At 43.7% G+C, this 16,020-nt stretch overlaps 2 protein-coding genes across 7 annotated transcripts in view; both read right to left on the bottom strand.

The window, feature by feature from the left end:
• Positions 1–791: 791 nt before the first annotated feature.
• On the bottom strand, positions 792–1,656 carry LOC133618038 (SCAN domain-containing protein 3-like). Its single transcript, XM_061978507.1, has one exon. It carries the CDS (start codon positions 1,654–1,656, stop codon positions 916–918), a length of 741 nt encoding a protein of 246 aa, XP_061834491.1. The 3' UTR covers positions 792–915.
• Positions 1,657–6,502: 4,846 nt separating this feature from the next.
• Positions 6,503–16,020, bottom strand: part of evi5b (ecotropic viral integration site 5b) — an 86,403-nt gene continuing 76,885 nt past the window's right edge. For all 6 annotated transcript variants that reach the window (XM_061977428.1, XM_061977427.1, XM_061977426.1 and 3 more), the window contains 2 exons: positions 10,720–10,815; positions 6,503–6,871 (listed from right to left, as the gene is read on the bottom strand). In XM_061977428.1, the coding sequence (XP_061833412.1) occupies positions 6,623–6,871; positions 10,720–10,815 (345 nt within the window). In that variant the 3' untranslated portion in view covers positions 6,503–6,622. The remainder of the gene's footprint in view (positions 6,872–10,719; positions 10,816–16,020) is intronic.

Here is a 16,020-nt window from a genome sequence, read left to right as displayed (position 1 = left end):
TTCTTTGTCCAGGGTCTAGGACTGTCTTGGATTGGCTTCACCTTGTCCACCTGAGGACGTATCTGCCCGTTGCCAAGATGGTAACCTAGGTAACACACCTCAGTTTTGGCCCACTCACATTTCTGGGTGTTAAGAGTGAGCCCGGCAGAACGGATCCGGAGCAGGACTTGACGCAGGTGAGAGAGGTGGTCTTTCCAGGAAGTGCTGAAAACCACCACATCATCGAGATAGGCAGCAGAGAACTGGCCACACCCCCGCAGAGCCACTGAAATGTTGCGTGGGCTCCGTGGAGTTCGAACGGCATAACACCACTCACTGTTTGAGGGTTCAATCACTCCTAGATCCAGCATGGTTTGGATTTCATGGTTGAGGGGCTCCACCATCCGCTCAGGCACTCTGTATGGGCGCTGACGGATAGGTGTTGGGTTTTTTAAGTCAATGACATGTTCAATTAGTGGAGTTCTTCCTGGCTTTCCACTGAACAAGACTGGGAATTCTTCACACACTTGCAATAGTTTAAGGGCAGATTGTGCAGAGAAGTGACTTACATCAGGTTTCTGTGGTGTAATGAGCATGGACAGATCTGTCTCCTCCACATCATCCTCCATTTCCACTTCCCGTGCCAGCATCACCTTTTCCTCTTGCAACTCCTTGCTTTGAGTAGGTACTTGACTGGCCTGGACATCCTTTCCTTCCACAGAGGATTTCCTCTCCTTCCATTCCTTCAGAAGGTTGATGTGGTACACTTGGAATGCCTTTCCTTTATCTGGATGTGAGATCTCATAGGTGACTGGACCAGCTTGTCTGACCACGGAGTAAGGACCTTTCCATTGGGCCAGCAGTTTATGACTTGAGGTTGGAAGCGAGAGCATGACCTTTTGACCTGGGTGTAGCACCCTGTGACGCGCTTTTTGGTCATACCAGGTCTTCTGTTTCAAGGGGTAGACTGGGGCTCGATGCCCTGGCTGTTGGCAGTGGTAGCAGATGAGATCCTTCACTGGACTCTGTCTCGGGAACAGTCTGTTGTTCCCTGAGATGCTGTAACCACCTGCTTTGGTGTGACAGGTCGGCTGAACCTTGGGCTGCTACACGATTGTTCTGCTGCCTTGGCATTCGGAGTCCTTTACGAGCATTCACGTACTGTCCTGCAAGTTTAGCAGCAGTAAGTCCGTCTTCTGGCTCGTGTTCCTTGACCCAAGTCTTCATTTCGTTGAGCAGCATGCGAAGCATTTGCTCCAGAATGAAAAGCTCTGCGATGTCTTCTTTGGAACGCTGCTCTAGCTTGATCCATCTTCTGTAGAGACCTTTGAGTCTGTTGTAAGTCTCCTTGGGAGATTCACCAGGGGGAATGTAGGTTGACCGGAACTGGAGCCTATAAGTCTCAGGAGAGATATCAAACTTAGCAAGGAGGGCTTCTTTAAGGTCAGTGTAGACGTTGGAAGCATCTTCCTCCATCGCAGAATAGGCATCCAGGGCTTTACCGGTCAAGAGTGGAACAAGTCGGCAGGCCCAGTCAGACTGAGGCCAGCCCCAGGTGCGAGCAATGCGCTCGAAACGGACAAGAAAGTTATCGATGTCCTCACTCTGCTGGAAAGGGAGCATCTTTGGGCCTTGTCGCAGATGATGGTCAGGTGGCAAGGAATCTCTGGACGGCATCGCTTGAGGACTAGGGTTTGGATGTGGGCGAGTTCTGGGTTTGGGTTTGGGCGACTGCTCACAACAACTATCGTCAGGAGTACGGTTAGCATTTTGGTTAGTGGGTGAGTGATCTAAGTTAGGCCTTGTACAGACAGTTTTTAACTCCTGGAGTTCACGGACTAGGACAGCTTCCCTATCCAATCAAAAAGTCTTGGAACATGTTAACCAAGGTAAGTACACTTAACACTCTTTCAGTCCTTGGTGGCTCAGCAGACCACCTAGCCTTCCCATACCCCTTCCTACGCTGCTTACGCCTGGCCCCAGAGTTCTCAAAACCTTTGACGTCTTCTTCAGACTCCTCGGTGTCCCATCCAACTTCACGCTCCTCATCCATAGTCGTCCGGTCCAGCCTCATCGCCGTGGCACCTCGACCAACCATCTCATCAGTCTCCTCTGTCATTGCCACCTCCGACACTTGGGATCTCAAACCAGTTCTGGCCTGCTCTCTGCCAGGTTTGTTGTAAACTCTGCGGCTTGAGGTTGGAAGCAAGAGCATGACCTTTTGACCTGGCTGTAGCACCCGTTGACGTGCTTTCTGGTCATACCAGATCTTCTGTTTCATCTGGGCCTTTCCAAGATTTGCTCTTGCCTTAGCAAGAAGGGAAGCCATTTCTCCCAGTCTCGACCGGTGTCGTCTACAAACTTCCTCAGCATGGATTTCAGGGTTTGGTTGAAGCGTTCCACCAACCTGTCGATTTGTGGATGATAGGAGGTGGTGAGAATGCCAGTAATTCCAAGTTGTTTATGAAGCTGCTTCATGAGCTTTGAAGTGAAGTTGGTTCCTTGATCCGTGATTATTTCATTTGGAATTCCTACTCGTGAGAAGAACTGTACAAGTGCAGAGATGACTTTCGGAGTATTGATACTCCTTAGTGGGAAGGCCTCAGGAAATCTGGTGGCGTAGTCACAGAAGACAAGGATGTATTCATGGCCTCCACTGCTTTTCTCCAGGGGTCCAACAATATCCATTGCGATCCTCCGGAAAGGAACATCAATGAGAGGAAGAGGGAGTAGTGGGGCTTTCTCAGGTCGTCTCGGAGAAGTCTTCTGGCACTGTAGACAGGTTTGACAGTACTCAATAACATCTTTGACCATTAAAGGCCAAAAGAAGCGAGCTTTGACTCGAGCAAGAGTCTTGTCTTGCCTAAGATGACTAGCCCAATGTATGGAATGAGCAAGATGCAGTACAAGGGGCCTACAGCAGGTAGGGACCACCAAGCGATTCTCTGGCTGATCTGCTACATACAGGACTCCATCCTCCAGGACATACTTTTCACCCTGGTTTGGCTGCAAGGGAATGTTTGTATCTTTCATCTTAGCCAGCAGGGGAGCCAGTGATACGTCAGCTCTCTGTAGCTCTCGGATGTCTTCAGGTACCTGTCACTCTTCATCAGGTTTCAAGCTTGACACATCACCCAACAGTGGAGTACCTTGGATCTTCTCCAGGCGGCGCTGGCTCTTACTTTTGGGGGGGGGGGGGCCTTCTGACCACCCTGGCATAGAGAAGGGTCCAAGTCAGGAAGAGGCTCCAGCCCTAGCTTGGCTGTCTGGGCACGGGTGAGTACTGGATAGGCCTCTTGAATGGCTGGAATAAAACTGGACTTCACTTTCTGCTTGTGTGTCTGATGAACAAGATCATGCAGAATAGGCAAGTCTCTGCCCAAGATCATGTCATGGGGCATGTGATCAAGAACCCCCACACGGAGCAAGAAAGCCTGGTCATCGATGATGATGGTCACATCAGCCACGGGATATATTCTTTGATCAGCATGGACACATTGAATGGCTGTGGCATGCTGATAGTCAAGATTACCAAGTGACACAAAAGAATGGTTCAACAGTGTCATGGAGCTACGTGTGTCCAACAGTGCTTGCACTGGACGGCCATTAACACAAGCTGGCTCAGTGTTAGGTTTGGCCTCAGGTTCAGGATTGGGTGCAAGAGCAGGTGCCATGACTGAAGCTGGGACAGATGGATGGGGAACATGACAGAAGCTGGACAGCTTGGGACCTTTCAAGGCTCTTGCTCGAGTCAAAGCTCGCTTCTTTTGGCCTTTAATAGTCAAAGATGTTATTGAGTACTGTCAAACCCATAAATAACCATCACATGTCTAAAAAGTATTCACATAGTACTTGTGCATGTGTAGAGTAGTCATTTTGGTACACAGTGTATTCAGGCTTAGGTAACATCACTTTCAAATGTCCAGTGTCCTTTCGTAACACTCAGCTTTTGAGGATCATGGTTTGACCCAAATTTGGCCTAATTAACGAACACAGGTGTGGTCACCTATAAAAAGCCCTCAACCCCACCCTGACTCTTTTAGTCAAGCGTTCAGAGCCATGGTGAGTGACAGGTGACAACTTGTTTGTTGAGCACATGCTTTTCACTGGCTAACAAGATTGAATGTTTGCAGCTTGTCCATGTTGAGCTTCCCGTCTGCAAGGAAGTTTAAGGTCAAACAGTGTGGGGTCAAACTGTCACAAGGAGGAAGAAGAAAATAAAGGAAAAAAGAGGAAGGAGAAAGAAGAAGTAAGAATAGGAAGGAGAAAGAAGAAGAGGGAGGTGACAGCAGAAGAGGAAGGAGAAAGAAGAGGAAAAAAGAGGAAGGAGAAAGAAGAGGAATAAGAGGAAGGAGAAAGAAGAGGAAGGAGAAAGAAGAAATAAGAAGAATAGGAAGGAGAAAAAAGAATAGGAGGGAGAAAGAAGAATAGGAAGGAGGAAGAGGAATAAGAGGAAGGAGAAAGAAGAAATAAGAAGAAAAGGAAGGAGGAAGAAGAGGAAGGTGAAAGCAGAGGAGGAAGGAGAAAGAAGAGGAAAAAAGAGGAAGGAGAAAGAAGAGGAAGAGAATAGGAAGGAGAAAGAAGAGGAGGGAGAAAGAAGAATAGGAAGGAGAAAGAAGAGGAAGGAGAAAGAAGACGTAAGAAGAGGAAGGAGAAAGAAGAAGAGGGAGAAAGAAGAAGAGGAAGAAGAATAGGAAGGAGAAAGAAGAGGAAGGAGAAAGAAGACGTAAGAAGAGGAAGGAGAAAGAAGAAGAGGAAGGTGAAAGCTGAGGAGGAAGGAGAAAGAAAAGGAAAAAAGAGGAAGGAGAAAGAAGAAGAGGAAGAAGAATAGGAAGGAAAAATAAGAGGAAGGAGAAAGAAGAAAGAAGAATATGAAGGAGAAAGAAGAATAGGAAGGAGAAATAAGAGGAAGGAGAAAGAAGAAATAAGAAGAATAGGAAGGAGAAAGAAGAATAGGAAGAAAAGGAAGGAGGAAGAAGAGGAAGGAGGAAGAAGAGGAGAAGGAAGAAAGAATAGGAAAAAAGAGGAAGGTGAAAGTAGAGGAGGAAGGAGAAAAAAACGAGTGAATAGAAGAGGAAGAAGATTAGGAAGGAGAAAGAAGAGAAATAAGAAGAGGAAGAAGGAAGAAGAGGAGGAAGGAGAAAAAAGAAGAAAAGGAAAAGAAGAGGAGATGAAGAAGACAAAGAAGGAAGAAAAAGAAGATGAAAAAAAGGAGGAAGAATATATTTGCAACAAACATTTTATTATGAACTCACACTCATGTCATCTCTGGGTGTGTGTGTATATGTATGTGTGTATATGTGTGTGTTTACTATTTATTTCATATGAACTCACACTCATGATGTCATCTGTGTGTGTGTGTGTATGTATGTATATGTGTTTACTATTTATTATGAACTCACACTCATGTCATCTGTGTGTGTGTATATGTATGTATATGTGTGTGTGTTTACTATTTATTATGAACTCACACTCATGACATCTCTGTGTGTGTGTGTGTATGTATATGTATGTGTTTACTATTTATTATGAACTCACACTCATGTCATCTCTGTGTGTGTGTGTGTATATGTATGCACGTGTGTGTGTTTACTATTTATTATAAACTCACATCATGTCATCTCTATGTGTGTGTGTGTAATTGTATGTATGTATGTGTGTGTTTGTGTTTACTATTTATTATGAACTCACACTCATGTCATCTCTCTGTGTGTGTATATGTATGTATATGTGTGTGTTTACTATTTATTTATTATGAACTCACACTCATGTCATCTCTGTGTGTGTATATGTGTGTGTGTTTGTGTTTACTATTTATTATGAACTCACACTCATGTCATCTCTCTGTGTGTGTATATGTATGTATATGTGTGTGTTTACTATTTATTTATTATGAACTCACACTCATGTCATCTCTGTGTGTGTATATGTGTGTGTGTTTGTGTTTACTATTTATTATGAACTCACACTCATGTCATCTCTGTGTGTGTGTATATGAATGTATATGTGTGTGTTTGTGTTTACTATTTATTATGAACTCACTCATGTCATCTCTGTGTGTGTGTATATGTATGTGTGTTTGTATATATGTATGTGTGTATATGTTTGTATATTTGTGTGTGTATATATATGTGTTTATATGTATGCGTGTATGTATATATGTAAATGTGTGTTTGTGTATATACATGTATGTGTGTGCGTGTATACGTGTGTATGTATGTGTGTGTGTGCTCACCACACTCCCCCAACATGCTGTGATGCGTTCACTGCCACCAAGTCAGGTGTTAGTGTTACATTCAGGTGCAACAACTCTAACACAAACAATATTGTCTGTTACCATAACTACACACACACACACACACACACACACACACACACACACACACACACACACACACACACACACACACACAGTTATGTCTACTTCCTTTTGTGAATGTGACCAATCAGTGCAGATGACACACACACACACACACACACACACACACACACACACACAGAGAGAGAGAGAGAGAGAGAGATATTGAAGAGGTGTTGTTTTATAAAATAAAGTTAAGAAATATAAAATCCGTTGAGTGATATATGTTCAATGTCTACTGTCCCTCCCTCCCTGCTCTCTGTGGTCCAGTCCACACTGGGCGGGTCACACGGTGGTGTAGCGGTGGGTGGGTGTGGGGGCCTCGTCTTCTTCCTCACTGTCCGTGGCCCCCAGTTTGGGATGCAGCTTGACTCGACTCCTGCCAGTCTGGTGCTGCTCCTTGGTGCTGCCTTCCTCCTCTTCCTCCTCATCATCATCATCATCGTCATCATCATTGTCGTCGCCCGCGTACTGCTTGATGATGTCATAGGTGGGAGGCTTGGCCACGCCCCTCTGAACCTTCAGGCAGCAAATCTGTGAGCAGGACACAATCATTCTAGAAGCATCTATTGGGACACGCCCCTTTTCCCTAATATGCTGTCCACTCTTTCACACGCTAGCATGCTAACAGCTGCAACTAGCCGCTAACATGCTAACAGCTGCAACTAGCCGCTAGCATGCTAACAGCTGCAACTAGTCGCTAACATGCTAACAGCTGCAACTAGCCGCTAACATGCTAACAGCTGCAACTAGCCGCTAGCATGCTAACAGCTGCAACTAGTCGCTAACATGCTAACAGCTGCAACTAGCCGCTAACATGCTAACAGCTGCAACTAGCCGCTAACAGCTGCAACTAGTCGCTAACATGCTAACAGCTGCAACTAGTCGCTAACATGCTAACAGCTGCAACTAGCCGCTAACATGCTAACAGCTGCAACTAGCCGCTAACATGCTAACAACCGCAACTAGCCGCTACCATGCTAACAGCTGCAACTAGTTGCCAACATGCTAACAGCCGCAACTAGCCGCTAACATGCTAACAGCTGCAACTAGCTGCTAACATGCTAACAGCCGCAACTAGCCGCTAACATGCTAACAGCCGCAACTAGCTGCTAACATGCTAACAGCTGCAACTAGCCGCTAACAAGCTAACAGCTGCAACTAGCCGCTAGCATGCTAACAGCTGCAACTAGCCGCTAGCATGCTAACAGCTGCAACTAGCCGCTAGCATGCTAACAGCTGCAACTAGCCGCTAGCATGCTAATAGCGGAAACTAGCCGCTAACAAGCTAACAGCCGCAACTAGCCACTAACATGCTAACACCTGCAACTAGCCGCTAGCATGTTGGCGTGCAGGAAGTGTGACGTTGGCGTGCAGGAAGTGTGACGTTGGCGTGCAGGAAGTGTGACGTTGGCGTGCAGGAAGTGTGATGTTGGCGTGCAGGAAGTGTGATGTTGGCGTGCAGGAAGTGTGACGTTGGCGTGCAGGAAGTGTGACGTTGGCGTGCAGGAAGTGTGACGTTGGCGTGCAGGAAGTGTGATGTTGGCGTGCAGGAAGTGTGATGTTGGCGTGCAGGAAGTGTGACGTTGGCGTGCAGGAAGTGTGACGTTGGCGTGCAGGAAGTGTGAAGTTGGCGTGCAGGAAGTGTGACGTTGGCGTGCAGGAAGTGTGACGTTGGCGTGCAGGAAGTGTGACGTTGGCTTGCAGGAAGTGTGACGTTGGCGTGCAGGAAGTGTGATGTTGGCGTGCAGGAAGTGTGATGTTGGCGTGCAGGAAGTGTGACGTTGGCGTGCAGGAAGTGTGACGTTGGCGTGCAGGAAGTGTGATGTTGGCGTGCAGGAAGTGTGATGTTGGCGTGCAGGAAGTGTGATGTTGGCGTGCAGGAAGTGTGATGTTGGCGTGCAGGAAGTGTGACGTTGGCGTGCAGGAAGTGTGACGTTGGCGTGCAGGAAGTGTGATGTTGGCGTGCAGGAAGTGTGATGTTGGCGTGCAGGAAGTGTGACGTTGGCGTGCAGGAAGTGTGATGTTGGCGTGCAGGAAGTGTGACGTTGGCGTGCAGGAAGTGTGATGTTGGCGTGCAGGAAGTGTGATGTTGGCGTGCAGGAAGTGTGACGTTGGCGTGCAGGAAGTGTGACGTTGGCGTGCAGGAAGTGTGACGTTGGCGTGCAGGAAGTGTGACGTTGGCGTGCAGGAAGTGTGACGTTGGCGTGCAGGAAGTGTGATGTTGGCGTGCAGGAAGTGTGACGTTGGCGTGCAGGAAGTGTGACGTTGGCGTGCAGGAAGTGTGACGTTGGCGTGCAGGAAGTGTGACGTTGGCGTGCAGGAAGTGTGATGTTGGCGTGCAGGAAGTGTGACGTTGGCGTGCAGGAAGTGTGACGTTGGCGTGCAGGAAGTGTGAAGTTGGCGTGCAGGAAGTGTGACGTTGGCGTGCAGGAAGTGTGACGTTGGCGTGCAGGAAGTGTGACGTTGGCTTGCAGGAAGTGTGACGTTGGCGTGCAGGAAGTGTGATGTTGGCGTGCAGGAAGTGTGATGTTGGCGTGCAGGAAGTGTGACGTTGGCGTGCAGGAAGTGTGATGTTGGCGTGCAGGAAGTGTGATGTTGGCGTGCAGGAAGTGTGATGTTGGCGTGCAGGAAGTGTGATGTTGGCGTGCAGGAAGTGTGACGTTGGCGTGCAGGAAGTGTGACGTTGGCGTGCAGGAAGTGTGACGTTGGCGTGCAGGAAGTGTGACGTTGGCTTGCAGGAAGTGTGACGTTGGCGTGCAGGAAGTGTGATGTTGGCGTGCAGGAAGTGTGATGTTGGCGTGCAGGAAGTGTGACGTTGGCGTGCAGGAAGTGTGACGTTGGCGTGCAGGAAGTGTGATGTTGGCGTGCAGGAAGTGTGATGTTGGCGTGCAGGAAGTGTGATGTTGGCGTGCAGGAAGTGTGATGTTGGCGTGCAGGAAGTGTGACGTTGGCGTGCAGGAAGTGTGACGTTGGCGTGCAGGAAGTGTGATGTTGGCGTGCAGGAAGTGTGATGTTGGCGTGCAGGAAGTGTGACGTTGGCGTGCAGGAAGTGTGATGTTGGCGTGCAGGAAGTGTGACGTTGGCGTGCAGGAAGTGTGATGTTGGCGTGCAGGAAGTGTGATGTTGGCGTGCAGGAAGTGTGACGTTGGCGTGCAGGAAGTGTGACGTTGGCGTGCAGGAAGTGTGACGTTGGCGTGCAGGAAGTGTGACGTTGGCGTGCAGGAAGTGTGATGTTGGCGTGCAGGAAGTGTGATGTTGGCGTGCAGGAAGTGTGACGTTGGCGTGCAGGAAGTGTGACGTTGGCGTGCAGGAAGTGTGACGTTGGCGTGCAGGAAGTGTGACGTTGGCGTGCAGGAAGTGTGATGTTGGCGTGCAGGAAGTGTGACGTTGGCGTGCAGGAAGTGTGACGTTGGCGTGCAGGAAGTGTGAAGTTGGCGTGCAGGAAGTGTGACGTTGGCGTGCAGGAAGTGTGACGTTGGCGTGCAGGAAGTGTGACGTTGGCTTGCAGGAAGTGTGACGTTGGCGTGCAGGAAGTGTGATGTTGGCGTGCAGGAAGTGTGATGTTGGCGTGCAGGAAGTGTGACGTTGGCGTGCAGGAAGTGTGATGTTGGCGTGCAGGAAGTGTGATGTTGGCGTGCAGGAAGTGTGATGTTGGCGTGCAGGAAGTGTGATGTTGGCGTGCAGGAAGTGTGACGTTGGCGTGCAGGAAGTGTGACGTTGGCGTGCAGGAAGTGTGACGTTGGCGTGCAGGAAGTGTGATGTTGGCGTGCAGGAAGTGTGATGTTGGCGTGCAGGAAGTGTGATGTTGGCGTGCAGGAAGTGTGATGTTGGCGTGCAGGAAGTGTGATGTTGGCGTGCAGGAAGTGTGATGTTGGCGTGCAGGAAGTGTGATGTTGGCGTGCAGGAAGTGTGATGTTGGCGTGCAGGAAGTGTGATGTTGGCGTGCAGGAAGTGTGATGTTGGCGTGCAGGAAGTGTGACGTTGGCGTGCAGGAAGTGTGACGTTGGCGTGCAGGAAGTGTGATGTTGGCGTGCAGGAAGTGTGATGTTGGCGTGCAGGAAGTGTGATGTTGGCGTGCAGGAAGTGTGATGTTGGCGTGCAGGAAGTGTGATGTTGGCGTGCAGGAAGTGTGATGTTGGCGTGCAGGAAGTGTGATGTTGGCGTGCAGGAAGTGTGATGTTGGCGTGCAGGAAGTGTGATGTTGGCGTGCAGGAAGTGTGATGTTGGCGTGCAGGAAGTGTGATGTTGGCGTGCAGGAAGTGTGATGTTGGCGTGCAGGAAGTGTGATGTTGGCGTGCAGGAAGTGTGATGTTGGCGTGCAGGAAGTGTGATGTTGGTGTGCAGGAAGTGTGATGTGTATAAGGTTATAAGTGAGTCACCTCATGTTTGAGTTCAGTGATGTGATCTTGGAGGTCTTGGATGAACTGATTAGAGTCACTGTGGTTCAGCTGCCCTTGGACCTTGCCTTCTTCTTTCTGTGGGACACTTTATTGATTATTACTTTATTGATCATTATACACCACATTATTGATTATTACTTTATTTATCATTACTTGATTTATTATTATACACGATTTTATTTATTATTACTTTATTATTATACACCACTTATTTGATGATTACTTTATTGATGATTACTTTATTGATGATTACTTTATTGATGATTACTTAATTGATGATTACTTTATTGATGATTACTTTATTGATGACTACTTTATTGATGACTACTTTATTGATGATTACTTTATTGATGATTGCTTTATTGATGATTACTTAATAGATGATTACTTTATTGATGACTACTTTATTGATGACTACTTCATTGATGATTACTTCATTGATGATTACTTTATTGATGATTACTTAATACATGATTACTTTATTGATGATTACTTAATACATGATTACTTTATTGATTATTACTTTATTGATGATTACTTCATTGATGATTACTTCATTGATGATTACTTTATTGATGATTACTTTATTGATGATTACTTCATTGATGATTACTTCATTAATAATTACTTCATTGATGATTACTTTATTGATGATTAATTTATTGATGATTACTTCATTGATGATTACTTTATTGATGATTATTTAATAGATGATTACTTTATTGATGATTACTTTATTGATGATTACTTTATTGATGATTATAGATTAGTGTCAGCAGCTAGGAATAATTCTTCTGTGAGGAGCAGTTACACACGTTGAGCAGCTGTCTGCCAAACGCTCACCTGGGAATAAACTTCCTGTCTTACTAGTCTTGTGTTCTTGTCTTCCAGCAGCAAACAATCACTTCCTCACTTCTCCAGGTGTCACTCTAACGTCTTCCCTCACCTTGGGCCCCCAAACGGCTTTTTTTTTTAACGCAAAGCCACAACGTCAACAGGATTTTGACCAAGGTCGGCATTTTTTTCTTTAAGTGTGTCAAAAGTGTGACATGTGACGAGTGAAACCACTTCCTGTCAGCGATAAGACGGCTTGACACGCTAAATCTACACAAGCAGTGAAGTTGTCAGGTTGTGTAAATGGTCAATAAAAAGAGAATACAACACAACTTATATTCAATTGAATAGACTGCAAAGACAAGATATTTCATGTTCACACTGAGAAACTTTGCAAATAATCATGAACTTAGAATGTAATGGCAGCAACACATTGCAAAAAAGGCATTTTTACCAGTGTGTTACATGGCCTTTCCTTTTAACAACACTCAGTAAAGGTTTGGGAACTGAGGAGACACATTTTTGAAGTGGAATTCTTTCCCATTCTTGCTTGATGTACAGCTTAAGTTGTTCAACAGTCTCCCTTCTCATATTTTAACCTTCATATTTTCAATGTCTGGACTACAGGCAGGCCAGTCTAGTACCCACATGTCTTGGCCACTAATACACCCCCATACCATCACACATGCTGACTTTTACACTTTCACCCTAGAACAGTCCAGATGGGTTTTTCCTCTTTGGTCCACAGTTTCCAAAAACAATTTGAAATGTGGACTCGTCAGACCACAGAACACTTTTCCACTTTGTATCAGTCCATCTTAGATGAGCTGGGGCCCAGCGAAGCCGACAGCGTTTCTGGGTGTTGTTGATAAATGGCTGTGGCTTTGCATAGTAGAGTTTTAACTTGCACTCACAGATGTAGCGACCAACTGTAGTTACTGACAGTGGTTTTCTGAAGTGTTCCTGAGCCCATGTGGTAATATCCTTTACACACTGATGTGGCTTTTTGATGCAGTAGCGCCAGAGGGATCCAAGGTATGTAATATCATGGCTTACCTGCAGTGATTTCTCCAGATTCTCTCAACCTTTTGATGATATTACGGAGCGTAGATGGTGAAATCCCTCAATTCCTTGTTGAGAAATGTTGTTCTTAAACAATTTGCTCAGGCATTTGTTGACAAAGTGGTGACCCTCACCCTGTCCTTGTTTGTGAAGGACTGAGCATTTCATGGAATCTACTTTTATACCCAATCATGGCACCCACCTGTTCCCAATTAGCCTGTTCACCTGTGGGATGTTCCAAATAAGTCTTTGATGAGCATTCCTCAACTTTCTCACTCTTTTTTGCCACTTGTGCCAGCTTTTTTCAAACATGTTACAGGCATCAAATTCCAAATGAGCTCATATTTGCAAAAAATAACAAAGTTCGAGCGTGAAATATCTTGTCTTTGCAGTCTATTCAATTGAATATAAGTTGAAAAGGATTTGTTGTATTCTCTTTTTATTTACCATTTACACAACTTCACTGCTTTTGCCTTTGTAAAAAGTCCACTGAGTTGATATCACAACATGTCTTGTAAAAAGTCCACTAAGTTGATATCACAACATGTCTTGTAAAAAGTCCACTAAGTTGATATTACAACATGTCTTGTAAAAAGTCCACTAAGCTGATATCACAACATGTCTTGTAAAAAGTCCACTAAGTTGATATCACAACATGTCTTGTAAAAAGTCCACTAAGTTGATATTACAACATGTCTTGTAAAAAGTCCACTAAGCTGATATTACAACATGTCTTGTAAAAAGTCCACTAAGTTGATATCACAACATGTCTTGTAAAAAGTCCACTAAGTTGATATTACAACATGTCTTGTAAAAAGTCCACTAAGTTGATATTACAACATGTCTTGTAAAAAGTCCACTAAGTTGATATTACAACATGTCTTGTAAAAAGTCCACTTAGTTGATATTACAACATGTCTTGTAAAAAGTCCACTAAGTTGATATTACAACATGTCTTGTAAAAAGTCCACTAAGCTGATATTACAACATGTCTTGTAAAAAGTCCACTAAGTTGATATCACAACATGTCTTGTAAAAAGTCCACTAAGTTGATATCACAAAATGTCTTGTAAAAGTCCACTAAGCTGATATTACAACATGTCTTGTAAAAAGTCCACTAAGCTGATATCACAACATGTCTTGTAAAAAGTCCACTAAGCTGATATTACAACATGTCTTGTAAAAAGTCCACTAAGTTGATATTACAACATGTCTTGTAAAAAGTCCACTTAGTCGATATTACAACATGTCTTGTAAAAAGTCCACTAAGCTGATATTACAACATGTCTTGTAAAAAGTCCACTAAGTTGATATCACAACATGTCTTGTAAAAAGTCCACTAAGTTGATATCACAAAATGTCTTGTAAAAGTCCACTAAGCTGATATTACAACATGTCTTGTAAAAAGTCCACTAAGCTGATATTACAACATGTCTTGTAAAAAGTCCACTAAGTTGATATCACAACATGTCTTGTAAAAAGTCCACTAAGTTGATATCACAACATGTCTTGTAAAAAGTCCACTAAGTTGATATTACAACATGTCTTGTAAAAAGTCCACTAAGTCGATATTACAACATGTCTTGTAAAAAGTCCACTAAGCTGATATTACAACATGTCTTGTAAAAAGTCCACTAAGTTGATATTACAACATGTCTTGTAAAAAGTCCACTAAGTTGATATTACAACATGTCTTGTAAAAAGTCCACTAAGTTGATATTACAACATGTCTTGTAAAAAGTCCACTAAGCTGATATTACAACATGTCTTGTAAAAAGTCCACTAAGTTGATATCACAACATGTCTTGTAAAAAGTCCACTAAGTTGATATCACAACATGTCTTGTAAAAAGTCCACTAAGTTGATATTACAACATGTCTTGTAAAAAGTCCACTAAGCTGATATTACAACATGTCTTGTAAAAAGTCCACTAAGTTGATATCACAACATGTCTTGTAAAAAGTCCACTGAGTTGATATCACAACATGTCTTGTAAAAAGTCCACTGAGTTGATATCACAACATGTCTTGTAAAAAGTCCACTAAGTTGATATCACAACATGTCTTGTAAAAAGTCCACTAAGTTGATATTACAACATGTCTTGTAAAAAGTCCACTAAGCTGATATCACAACATGTCTTGTAAAAAGTCCACTAAGTTGATATCACAACATGTCTTGTAAAAAGTCCACTAAGTTGATATTACAACATGTCTTGTAAAAAGTCCACTAAGCTGATATTACAACATGTCTTGTAAAAAGTCCACTAAGTTGATATCACAACATGTCTTGTAAAAAGTCCACTAAGTTGATATTACAACATGTCTTGTAAAAAGTCCACTAAGTTGATATTACAACATGTCTTGTAAAAAGTCCACTAAGTTGATATTACAACATGTCTTGTAAAAAGTCCACTTAGTTGATATTACAACATGTCTTGTAAAAAGTCCACTAAGTTGATATTACAACATGTCTTGTAAAAAGTCCACTAAGCTGATATTACAACATGTCTTGTAAAAAGTCCACTAAGTTGATATCACAACATGTCTTGTAAAAAGTCCACTAAGTTGATATCACAAAATGTCTTGTAAAAGTCCACTAAGCTGATATTACAACATGTCTTGTAAAAAGTCCACTAAGCTGATATCACAACATGTCTTGTAAAAAGTCCACTAAGCTGATATTACAACATGTCTTGTAAAAAGTCCACTAAGTTGATATTACAACATGTCTTGTAAAAAGTCCACTTAGTCGATATTACAACATGTCTTGTAAAAAGTCCACTAAGCTGATATTACAACATGTCTTGTAAAAAGTCCACTAAGTTGATATCACAACATGTCTTGTAAAAAGTCCACTAAGTTGATATCACAAAATGTCTTGTAAAAGTCCACTAAGCTGATATTACAACATGTCTTGTAAAAAGTCCACTAAGCTGATATTACAACATGTCTTGTAAAAAGTCCACTAAGTTGATATCACAACATGTCTTGTAAAAAGTCCACTAAGTTGATATCACAACATGTCTTGTAAAAAGTCCACTAAGTTGATATTACAACATGTCTTGTAAAAAGTCCACTAAGTCGATATTACAACATGTCTTGTAAAAAGTCCACTAAGCTGATATTACAACATGTCTTGTAAAAAGTCCACTAAGTTGATATTACAACATGTCTTGTAAAAAGTCCACTAAGTTGATATTACAACATGTCTTGTAAAAAGTCCACTAAGTTGATATTACAACATGTCTTGTAAAAAGTCCACTAAGCTGATATTACAACATGTCTTGTAAAAAGTCCACTAAGTTGATATCACAACATGTCTTGTAAAAAGTCCACTAAGTTGATATCACAACATGTCTTGTAAAAAGTCCACTAAGTTGATATT

Source organism: Nerophis lumbriciformis, linkage group LG18, assembly GCF_033978685.3.
Source record: "Nerophis lumbriciformis linkage group LG18, RoL_Nlum_v2.1, whole genome shotgun sequence".
NCBI lineage: Eukaryota > Metazoa > Chordata > Actinopteri > Syngnathiformes > Syngnathidae > Nerophis > Nerophis lumbriciformis.
Note: the sequence above shows the minus strand (reverse complement) of the source record. Positions and strands in the feature narration are given on the sequence as shown.